The sequence below is a fragment of the Thermobia domestica genome, chromosome 18 (genome assembly GCF_964235325.1).
Source record: "Thermobia domestica chromosome 18, izTheDome1.hap1.1, whole genome shotgun sequence".
Taxonomy (NCBI): domain Eukaryota; kingdom Metazoa; phylum Arthropoda; class Insecta; order Zygentoma; family Lepismatidae; genus Thermobia; species Thermobia domestica.
The window spans coordinates 33,694,726-33,707,917 of NC_137471.1; the positions used below are offsets into that span (position 1 = coordinate 33,694,726).

The 13,192-nt window shown below is 35.8% G+C and overlaps 1 protein-coding gene across 2 annotated transcripts in view; it reads right to left on the minus strand.

The window, feature by feature from the left end:
* The window catches only part of IP3K1 (inositol-trisphosphate 3-kinase-like protein), a 387,738-nt gene that overhangs the window by 296,413 nt on the left and 78,133 nt on the right, over positions 1-13,192 (minus strand). For both annotated transcript variants that reach the window (XM_081745265.1, XM_081745266.1), the window contains exon 3: positions 503-580. In XM_081745265.1, the coding sequence (XP_081601391.1) occupies positions 503-580 (78 nt within the window). The remainder of the gene's footprint in view (positions 1-502; positions 581-13,192) is intronic.

Sequence of the window (13,192 nt, forward strand, 5' to 3'; positions counted from 1 at the left end):
TCTGCGAAAGTTCTTTATTTCTCCAGGCCCATTTCAATGCTGTAATAATAATAATAATAATAATAATAATAATAATAATAATAATAATAATAATATATATATATATATATATATATATATATATATATATATATATATATTTACTTGTTTAAATTTTTTGTGGAATCCCTGTCCCCTAGGTCTACGATAGGAAGTCCTGTGTAGTAAGCAGAACACTTCATTTGATGGATCCACTGATATTTTCCAATCTCACCTCATCCTACCTTCCCACTTAAAATTATCATGTGACCCCTGTCCACGATAGACGGTCCTGTAAGGAAAGCAGAATGCTCCATTCGATGCATTCTCCTCTGATATTTCGTATTTCACTTTTTATTTATAATCCTTTCATCTCCAGTCGTTATTGATTTTATAAGCACTGAACATGCTATCTCAAACTTTTAAGTACACAAATAATATTAAAGACTGAGTAGTTTCAGGATCGTATGGGCATAGTACTTACCAAGGAATCTTCACATATAGACGCAGCACTCGATACCTTCTTTCCAGTCAATCCATTAATAGGTTTCGATGTTATCACCTGCAAATAAATAAATAAAATAAAAATTAAAAATAAAAAATAACACGGCACATAACCATTCCAGGCAAGATTCTCGAATTTGAATTAAACAAACAAACAAAACTGAAAAGTTAATTTTCTTTACACATTTACTTCTCTTATTTCCATTCCATTTGTAGAAACGACTTCCATCAGTGTGTATTTGATGGCTTAGTTAATCATTTCACTCCCAATGGAACACAGGGATTCCAATATATGACTCGATCTAACTAATTCTTAACTTCTTATATTGGAGTTCTATCTCGTTTCTTTCCTCCATTCCTTTGTGTATACTTCTTTTCTTTCTTTTTCCTGTAAGGTTTCTTTCCAGTCCTTGTCCTTGTTGTATCTTCTGTGTCTACCCTTACAGTATGCTAGACTCGTTTCCATTTTCTTCTACAGATAGTCATCTATCCATTTTAAAAGGTTTTGGGAATTTAACTATAATCTAATAATTTTATCACCTCTTAAATGTTAATAGTTTTAGAGTCTCGTTGCTTTTTCTATTGTTGTTAAAGTTACTGAACATCCCCTCTCCCTTCTTCTTATTTAAAATGATTTTTAGTACATTCCATAATAGCAGTTGCGATACAAAACTGGGCTGAGCGTTAATGTCGACTTCAGAATAACACATGGCTTAGAACTCCCAATGAGAATGTGATTCTTAAAACATGTCGTGTCACTGGGTTTTCTCGAGATGCTCCCGTTTTCTCATTTCACCAATTGAAAGGAAATGAAACCTTTGAATTTGACGTCCCACGATTATGTCTGCTAGGCTAAGGGAGACGTTGATTAAAGCAAATGAATGATGATGGAAAATTGGTGGAATGAGAAAATGGAAGGAAACGGAAGTACCACGAGAAGTCCTAACAACACGATGTTGTTCACCATAAACTTGCTTGGATGGGATCGAACCAGGGATCCACACACCAGAGGTAAGCGCTCTACCACTGCCCCCTCTCATTCCACCAATTCTTCCATAATCATTTACTTGCTTTAATCATCGTCTCCCTTAGCCTAAAGGGCATAAATGTGAGACTTTAAACTGAAAGATTTCATTCCATTTCATAAAACGAAATGACGAATGTACTTAATATACTTTACGCACAATTTTCAATCATAATCGCACAATTACCTAATTCATAAGCAAGATTATTATCAATAATAATTTCCTCCACTGTTATGCAACCTAACTGTACACCACTGCATCGCACGGTTGCCTGCATACAGCAACGAAATCCAATTCAGTCTACTATTCCATAGGACTTGATCAAAAACGTTTTTATTTATGAACATTGTAATCATAAACATCCATTGATTAATGTGCAAAATTTAAACGTCATTGCTTTTTTGCTTGTCCGATTACAAACGATGAACTACTCACAAAATGACCCGGTAGGAGTTTCGATATTATTAGTTCAATAGATACAACCTACATTAAAATGATCTGGCTAGCTATACTGTATCTCATTGAAATTCCCCAGTTTATCAATTTAAACATCCATTTATTAAGAATAAAAGTGAGCTTGTATTTGTGGTATAAAGAAATGGAAGGTAACCTATGAACTGTGCCAGAACAGTTCGTTTCTTCCAAGTTGGTGTACCATATTCAAAACATAAAATACTTTATGTCATTGGTGGTTACTTATTGTCAGTCAGGTCTTCCAATTTTAATGTTCCGTAGTTACTGAAATCATACACTACTAACTAAAAACAAGCTTCAACTAGTAACAGGCAGTTTTGTAGCATGTAGTAAAAATGGCACTTCACAGCAAAAGGTATTCTCAGAACGTGTAAGTAATTTCGGCTGCAAAATGCTGAGTATAAATATACGTAAAGAACAATTCTTTCTTTCAGTGGTGGTTCAATAGGGATGTCACAGAAGTAAAAATTATAATTTTATAGCTACGAGCTAAGGAAAGAAACGTACTAATTCAAGTAGATAATAATTGGTTCATTAATTTTCTTTCTTTAGCTTTTAGCTTTTTTTTTTCTTTCTTTCTTTCTTTCTTCGAAGTTGAGTTCCGTCACGAGAAGTTCACAGGAATATTTCGGCATCACAGTCAATTTTACTTTCCTTCGCCACTTACAAGGTACATTTGCGAAGTGTCCCCTCGGGATTCGTGTAAAGTTGATTCAAATGCAAGTTCTCCGCGGCCCAATGTGTATTGTACTAATTTTAAAATGAGACCATTAGAAGTCCGTTCATTTTAAAGATAACTGTAAATTGAGACCATTAAAAACTCCAACCCATTTCAAAGAAAACAGTAAATTGAGACCGTTGAAAACCCCAATTCATTTGAAAGAAAACAGCAAAATGAGACCGTTGAAAACCCCAATTCATTTGAAAGAAAACAGCAAAATGAGACCATTAAAACTCCAGTTCATTTCAAAGAAAATAGTAAAATGAGACCATTAGAAGTCCGTTCATTTCAAAGAAAACAGTAAATTGAGACCATTAAAAACTCCAATCCATTTCAAAGAAAACAGTAAATTGAGACCGTTGAAAACCCCAATTCATTTGAAAGAAAACAGCAAAATGAGACCGTTGAAAACCCCAATTCATTTGAAAGAAAACAGCAAAATGAGACCATTAAAACTCCAGTTCATTTCAAAGAAAATAGTAAAATGAGACCATTAGAAGTCCATTCATTTCAAAGAAAACAGTAAAATGAAACCATTAAAACTCCAGTTCATTTAAAAGGAAACAAGACAATGAGACCTTTAAACCCCAGTTTATTTCAAAGAAAACAGTAAAATGAGACCATCAAGACCAGTTCATTTCAAAGAAAACAGGAGAATACCTCTCTACGTAAGTCAATGGGCTAAAAATCTAAAATGGCGAAGGCACTCAACAGTTAAAAAATACGAAATTCTGAAACAAAATGTAGTTATGACTGCAAAGCACTCTCATCCTTGCTTTCTTTTTCTCTATATCTGCGTTCAACAACTGCTTCAAAAACAAAACGACTGAGTAATAGAAGCCCACATCACGAACAAGAAATAAATTCAAAACATTCTCTTAATACAACCAAAAAAACTTACGTGATAAAATTTGTTGACTAATTATTCTGAAGCCATAATACGTAGTAATATAGATATGACTTCATACAAAAGATCCCATGAACACAATTCAAGCAAAGGAAAATATATCCTGAAATATTTTTGAAATCATGCAACATGGACATAAATTCACACTTGACAACAAAATAATACCCTACACAGTTTATGACAACTGTACGGCGCATTTTATTATATATATAAACAATGTATCGTTTTAATAAAGAGGACATCCCATTATATTACAAAACAACTTCTCACCTTTGATTCACCTGCTGTACATCTGCACCACCTCCCACAGCACAGAGTCATGCTGGTTTGCAAACATTACATTAGAACACAAGCAGTATATACATACTAAATCACCAATATAATATACTCGCATTTCCATCCACCAGGGCCTAGATGTGATTTATATTTGGTGACCTTCAGATATTAGGGGGCGTAGCTCTATCTGCAAGTGGTACTCAACAGCACAAAAATAGGCGTGCCATCTCTTAATCTAACATGTTGAACTGCACAACAGAGATTACAACTAATTATATATAGGAACAAATACTGATTTATTTATAAGCGAACATTCAACTATTGTATAAAATTACCACAATTAAAATTTATATTAACTGTTTTCGATGGTCTATCATGGAATTTTCGATTTCTGTAAGTTTCACGAACTTTGATATAAGCTGGAAAGTATTTAAGATGAAAGGTTTGATGGGAAGGAACATTTTAAATACTAGTTTCACCTTAATAAGCAGAGTGTTATTAAGCCTGTTATTAGGGTTCAATACAAGACACGCGTTAAGACTGTCTCATCTTAAAAAGATGCAGAGAAAGTAATGTTGCCTCTCGGAAAATGTATCTATATGCCGGATAGGCTACATAGCAGGAATTTATTTCGGAGGGGGAAGATCCAAATTCCAAATGCTTTACATTTCAATGGTTCAAGGGTAAAGGTTCACTTCTGTTAAGAGGGGACCCTGGTTCAATCCCGGACCAAGTAAGTTTCTGGTAGTCAATATTATGTCTTTGAAGTTTCCTCGAGGCTCTCGTTTCCTCCCACATTCTTATTCCATTAAATGTTCCAAAATCATTCACTTTTACTCACGATCCTCCTCTTTTAGTCTAAAGGGCATAAGAGTAGGACGTTAAGCTAAAAATTTAATTTCAATTTCGAGAACCTTATCGTATTTTTCAACGCTTATTGGTATTTTTAAAATATCTGTTCGAACAGAAAGAGTAAATAGTTTATTTGCTTAATTAATCTTTATTAGCCCTGGTACCTCTCTCAATACCTACAAAATCATGCATTCCTCATTGATGGGGAGTGTATACAATTAGATTTGCTACTCGATGCTATTATTACATATATAATAAATACCTAACATTTTATTAAAAAAATATACAATATTTGTGTATCTTCCACTGACATGACTCACGCTCATCCAATATTCTGAAGGATTGTCCAAAATCATGGAGACATTAATAGAACTTCAACTTCATGCTGAAGAGTAAAAATATTTCAAAATAACACTGGTAAGACTTGACAAGATATATCTGGGGTACGTAGTGGCTTTGTGGTAGAGCTCTCACACTCGGTGTGAGGGATGCCTCGTTCGGTCCCAGACCAAGAAAAATTTGAGGTTAACAACTTCGTATCTGTGTGTTTTCTCGGGGTTTCCCGTTTCCACACATTTTCGTTACACCAAATCTTTTATATGAAAATCGGAGAAGTGTCTCTGAAGAGGAAAAAACTTGGATACAGATATGTTATTGGTTTTCATTCATCATCCGTTTCTTTTAGCCTGAAAGGCATATCCATAAAAGACTTACTTGAAAACACTACATAAATAAACACGTGGCCTTTTCAGCCCATATGAAGCTCTTAAACACCGAGTTGGTATATGTTTAACAAGGTAATGTGTACTCAGTGCATCGACTTTAACGTAGATTTTAGACCCGCAGACTGCTACTTTAATTGGCTCCTTAACTGGTTATCAACTAGAAGACTGTACGACCACATACACACACACACACACAGAGAGAGTCGAACCTAGGTCCAAATCTCCCTGAAACACGCAAACAAATCATTCTGCTAGACTTACGCACTGAAAAAACGAAATTCTTATGTGGATTAAACTTGGTTACAATTTTCACTTAACTGAAATGTACTTAAAAAAAAAAAAAAATCAATTATTCCCCCCAAGTCTTCAGCTTGCTGCACACTAGGGGTTAAAACTATCCTTAATTAAATGTAATTGTTTAAATTTATTTATTATTATTTTAAACTTTGTAAACAAACTTACGAGCATACAAATATTGATGCTATACAGTCCTTTTCTTACGTTAGTAAATACCAAAGCATGTTCGTTCATCATTATCCATTTGGAAATAAAACGGCATGACAAACATCTTGGCATTTGAAGGCGGCGCTCCAAGTTCCCTTTAAAGGCTGCTAGCAAATGAGAAGCCTGCGGTATTGCCACGTTCATTTTGTACACATTCACTTCAGTCTATTCCTGCCACCTGATCGCGCTGTAGTTCGTCTGCTTAGCCAAGCCATAGCCACACCCCTATACTACTTGGCAACGTCGCCTCAGAGCTTGCGTTTTATTCGTTTAGCTGAAATGCCAAGATGTTTGTCACAGGCTTTAGTTAAATTCAAAAAATGCGGTTTTCAAGCTGCAATTAAATCGTCACAATAGTTTTAAACCTGTAAATTTCCTAGATGCCAGTGCCATCTATTGACGTCATGCAGCACACATAGGAACTTCTAGTATTACGAGGGAGATTTACGGGGGATGTGTAATGTCTCGTCAGCATGTCGCAGAATGGTGTCGAAAGTTGCGGCTGGTAGAGGAAACGTCATCGAGAGGAACACAGTGGGCAACCCCGCACGGCATCAACAGATTTGAACAAACCTCATGTGAAGGAGTTGATTCAAGACAACAGGAGGACTGCATTTGATGGCAGAATTGGGAATATCGCACTTGAAGGAGCCATCTAGGAGACCGTTGCACAGTGGTCGATAACTTGGAAAAAGCGGACAAAAATAGTTTATTCCCAAACAATGGAAGTTGACGTACGTCTATCGTTCTATATGCAATCGTCCTTTCTAAATCGATTGCAACTACTGCGAAGGTGATCCGAAGAGCCCCTGTTGCAATACTGCAGTTATATATACTGTACAGGGCGGTTCAAAAAGGTGGAAACCCCTCGCATAAATATCAAATACTGCAAAATATAACCAAAGAAACAATGTAGGGGATAATAAATGTGAGGAGGAATTGGGGAGGACACAAAACAATGAAAGCTGTCATCTTGAAATCCCATCGTGAATCACACATACAGTTTATAAATTGAAAACATAACATGTTGACGCTTTATGTGAATTGGACATCGCTAGCCAGTACGAAGTTAATATTCACTCAAGAAGCAGTTACAGGTTCAATGTGCTCTCCTTCTAATTGTATGAAATTATTTTTTTTTTTAAAAAAAGTGTAAAACAAATGTGTGTTTGGCCTTAGGATACACAATTCAAGTTCGCGGTTTTGCACTCGCGCCATCTTCGAAGAAACACTAATACGTACTGGAATGTAATTTAGTTCAGGATTACGTTGTTTCGGTAAGATTAAAAGATTCAGTATAGAATCATCTTATATACTACTACACTGACGTGTAATATACAACAGCTTCACATGACTGATAGTTTATCACTGCAACATGTATGAGGTTTTCACTACAACTTTGATTCAGGAACGAAGGGCAATCCAAATTACGTACAAGACAATATGCCTTTTCCCTTTGTAAGGTTCAGACAGGGGATCCTTCAGCTGCACTTGGCTACAGCAACTTCCTAAGCTCAATCTTTGTACTACTCATGGTCAACTCAATAAACCTTATTTGGCAGATAAGCAAGGATAAGCTTAGACTGCAGAGCTACTAACATCAGCGTATATATCATTTTTCGGTAACAGTAACAAATCTATCATATAAATTATACGACAATGGATAACAAATAAAACTCTTCACTAAACACACAGTATTTGAGTAAAATGTACTATCTAACCGCTTTCGTCGACCTCAGACACGATATAAATGGTTAAAACATATATTGTTCGGTTCATTTTTTACTGATGATTCAGCATTTTTTATTTGTTCATGTTTACATGCATTTCATGGACAGCGAAAATATTTCTATGTCCTGAAACTCCGGGTTTGGAAGCAGAAGAGATACTTATAATCAAATATCAATACCAATTTCATAGGCAAGGAAGTTGGCAAAATCGAATTTTGACCTTTTTTTTCAGTTTACGACCACTGTGCGTCGCTTCGCTTCAGATGAAGAGGTGAAACACACTTCGTTCCTGATAGGATAGAATTTTTACCAGGAAGCACTTCCCATGATGCGAAAAATGCATCACCCGATGTGGAGACTGTCGAAAAATAACCTAATGCATGTTGGTTGTATGTAATAATATATGTAAGTTTCACTGCAACCTTACTTTCTGATCACTTCTAATTATTAGAAACTAGCGGTACTCAATGACTGAGACATTATCCTTTTATAATAAGGGTATTAGAGCTCTCTCGGGGCTAAGCGGTTAGCGTATGTGGCATTGGCAGGGCCGGATTTCCCAATAGGCCCGGGCCTATGGGCGCAAGCTCCCAGGGGGCGCACGGCCGAGAGAAAAAAATTAAAAATATCTAGAAATAAAAATAAATAGCCATAACTTATTTTTTTGAATTGATTTTTAAAAAATCAGGGTAATAAAGCATTCTGATTTTGAAGTACATTGGAACAAATAATTGTTGGTAAAGTTAAACTATGTTTCAACATTATGCATCAACTTCGTTACAACATTGATCTCAAACACGGGAGAACTGGCTGTAATTTTTTAATAAAGGTTTTTAGGAAAGTAACTTTAACCAGACTAGGGGGCGGAAAAAATTATTGGGCCTAGGGGCGCCAAAATGCTAAATCCGGCCCTGGGCATTGGCGTGGGAGACTCGGGTTCGATTCCTGGCGAGAGCTCATGTGATTCGCATCCTACGTTCAGCTGTAGGTCCACGTCCCATATAGCCTCGCTGCTGAAAGGGGTGCTAAACTGAAAATTAAATCAAATCAAATAAGAATATTAAAAGTGCTCTCTGCACTGCAGTACAAAAGGAAGTTCCTATATTTACTACAATCCTACTATCTAAAGAATAACAACACTTTTTTTTTTTTTTTTTTTTTTAATTAAGACCGTGATTTCAAGCAAAAATTAGCTCTACTTATCAAGAAAGCAAAACAGAATACAAAGTTCATTAGGTCGTTTCGTAGAAGTGAGGTTTCAAGCAACACAGTTTGAGAAACTGTCACGCGCCATAATTCTAATGAGGCCATTAGCACAATTTTAAAGGGTTGCCGACGATGAGATTTTGCATAATATAGCTATAACGGAGAATAAAATCCTATATACGTATAGTTAGTAAATAATACATAATATTTGTCTCATTTAATGTTATTTTGAGGGTCATACAGTGTACGAATCTGGATAAGACTGCAATCAACGAAGACCTTTTCTAACCCGAGCAAAAAAACGATTTTCAGTCGCTTGATGTGTTCCACGCTTTGGTACGATCGACCCAGACGGGAAGGTCGTGCCGGGTCAAGAACCTCGGGTACAAATAATGTACGGAGGAAAAAAGGCTACAAGGAATACTCGTGGAATTTATTTCTTGATAACTCATATCAATGACGAACTGAAGCAAATAGCACACAACCTTATCTATTAATGTTAAAATGTTGAAGAAATATAATGTATATATATATCGGTGGAAGTTTTCCTCCTTTCTGTACTACGATATACGTTTGACTTCGAAGATTACATACTACGCGTAAAGTGTATATTGTTATGCATTTTAATTACGCTAATTATACCTATATATATATATGCTCGGATCCAAGGGCGGCTATACCCCCCTTGACAGTCAGTTATACACTGGATAAAATGGGTTTTAATCCTGCTTTACACTCGATAAAGCTGCAAACTATCGTTTAGCCTCTCCCTTGATCATATACTGGATCCGCATATATATATATATATATGTGTCTTCTATAACGCGGTCACTGATTACAAAAACATCTGAGCTATGGAAAACCGCGCTATTCGAGGTCTATTTACAACAGATTAAAACTGAACTTTCTCATCACAAAAAATTTAGAATTACTACATAAATATACACTAAATATACATAAATATACTACATAAATATACACTATATCCTTTGAAAATATAGATATTATAAAGAAGCAAAGCAAAAAAATATTTCTCCAATTGTTTAATGTCCCGCGGTGTACTCTGTAGGCTAAAAGAGATGAAAGCGAATTATGATACAAGAAACTGATGGAATGAGAATACGGGAGAATCTTAAGAAAAATTCATGAACGAGATGTTATCCACTACAAACCACATGGAATGGAAACCAGCGACCCCTGGTAGCAAACATCGAGCCACTGTGTATTTATTCTTGAACAATAGCTAATATCAGAAACATGGACATTACGCAAAAATGATGAAAAACGACTGGAAGTTTTCGAAATGTGCATGTGGAGAACAATGGAGAGAATTAGCTGGGTCGAGAGGAAAATGAATGAGAAGGTATTAGGAATAGTGGGGGAGAAAAGAACAATTTTAGATATTATTAAGAAAAGGAAGCGAAACTGTTTGGGACATTGGCTAAGAATGAACTGTATCATAAGGGACGTGCTAGAGTGTATAGTGGTAGAAGGAGAGGGCGAAGGAGACTACAATTAACGGATGACATCAAAACAGAGAAACCGTACGTGAAGCCGAAGAGGATAGCGAAAGACCATCGAGCATGGAAGCTCCTTAGTTGCAGCAAATGACCTGCCAATAACGGCAGAATTCTTATATAATGATGGATATCGTTACATCACAAGCCAACTCTCGACTCCACATACAGTATTACACCATATGTACATGCAAACATCCTATTTACTACTTTTATTTAATTATTTTCTTTAAGAATTAGCCAACATATTACGCAAGGTATTCTTCTATTCCCTTCTATTTTCCCATGGTAAGTTTCAAGTTTATTTTAACATATTTTCATTCATTAAACATTTCAGACTATCTAAATCACAGTCGTGAATCTGGCTTGTCAATGATGTTAGCACTTGAATAAAGGAACGTAAACTGCAGCATCGATAGGGGTACATTGGTTCAGTGATAAAGCGCCTACCTCTAGTGCGAGGGGCTCGTGGTTTGATCCCAGGCCATGTAAGAGTGATGAAAAGCATCGTATCTGAATGGTTCTCTTGAGTTCATCCGTTTTCTCCGTATCTCAACTAGTCAATGCAACCGGCTCGGTTCAACTGAGCCAACAGCTCGAGCCGGCTCGATTGGAATGAGCCATCAGCTCAGTTGGGGTGAGCCGTCGATTCGGCCCAACTGAGACGAGGGCAAAAGCCGACTCCGTTGAGTGTGCTGTTGGCTCGGCTCACTTGTCGGTTAGACCGTGGTGACTGAGCCGTAGATAACACTAAAACACTTCTTTCATATTCATTCACTTTCATTAATAATCCTTGGGGGGGGGGGTGGCTCAGTGGTAGAGCGTTCACCTCCGGTGCTTGGGGTCTCTGGTTCGATTCCAGTTCCAGGAAGTGGACTTTGTGGTGGACAAACACCGTGCTCGTGGGTTTTCTCAGTGTTCTCCCGTTTCCTCCCATTTCCTTCATTCCACCATTTTCATTCATTTCTCATCATCACCGTCTCCTTTAGCCTAACCGGCATAAGCGTGGGACGTAAAACTTAAAGATTTCATTTCATTTTCATTAATAATCCGTCTACCATACCCTACAGGTCATAATCGTGGGATGTAAAACTAGGCCCTTTCATTTCATTTTACGGCCTGAACAGTCAGAAACAATACAATGTGAGTATGTGATCCGAATGAAGTTGGTAATATTCTCTCTTTTTGACTTTTGAAAATAATAATAATAATAATAATAATGTGTGATGTCTACATCACATGAAGGAATTCGGTTTGAAATTAAAATCTTTGAGCTTAACCTCTTACGATTATACCCATTAGGCTAAGAGAGACGGATGATTACGGCAAGTGAAAGATAATGGAAGAATTGGCGGAATTACAATGCAGGGGGTAACGGGAGTATCCCGAGAAACCCCATGAACACGATCTTGACCATCAAAAACTTACTTGCGTGGAAATGGAACAAGGGATTCCACGAACCAGATCTACGAACTCTAGTACTGAGCCACCGTAAACATTGTTTTCATGAAATAATTTCACATCATGCGAGGATGAAAATTCAAATTAGTTTTGATGGTAATGAAATATAACGAGTTTTCTGTTTTGAAATCTATAATAGAAAGGACAATAATGATTGTTCTAAATTATGGAGTACATTTTCCGAGAAAGCAAATACAGTAAATTTGCAGTTACATTCCAGCAAAACCAGTCAATAATTCACACGCCAAACGAGTGTGCTTAGCGTAATAAAAGCTTTATGATCAGATAATACAATATTAGCAGGATTAGCGATGGTCGAAATTTGTTTAGATGAACCTGAAAATGATCTGTCTACTTTTCCACAAAACGTTCTGAATAAAAGCTTCCTTTAAAAAAAATAAAAGTAATATTAACCGTTTTCTCAAAAAGTAGAAAATAATAAAAGTGCTAAAGATAGAAAATAATACTGCGCTTAAAACCAGAAAAAAAAATAATTACTATTATCTATAAGCAACTGAAATCTCTGCCAAGCCAAACAAATTAATGCATCATAAAATTACCATCGAAACTAATTGTTTATTAGGTATTAATTTGTTTGGTTTGGCACAGACTTCTGTTTTTATAGATAGTACGAATTATTTTTTATTTCTGCTTTTAAGCACAAAATTATTTTCTACCTTTTAGGGCTTTTATTATTTTCTACGTTTTGAGGTTTTCTTAGTGTTAATATTGTTTTTTTAAATTTTATTTTCTGGTTTTTAGTGCATTTTTGAAGTTGGTTACTTTTTCAGTTTATTTAATTTTTCCACTTGTTCATTATTTCGGTATTCTCTTTCGAGCAACAAAACAACTTAATTCATCCAGCAACAAGAGAAAATCATTAACGCTTTACTAATTTTTTGCCCCAGGAAAAGTATTTTCGAAAAACTTCACGAACTATATATATATATATATATATATATATATATATATATATATATATATATATATATATATATATATATATATATATATATAAACTCATAAGCTAGAATGGTATACTTGATCAATGGAGGATATATACCAACTTTTGGGCCACCCTGTATAAAAATAATAATGCCCAACACATTAGAGCTATCATACAAACAGAACATTTTAAGCCTTTCTTGAAAACAAGAGATTAATGGGTTTGAGATTGCATCACGGCATAATCACAATACGACGCAAATGTCTGGAAGTCGTCAAGGTCTAGGACAGGTCACAGATCAGCTGTCTACCAAAAACATTAAAAAA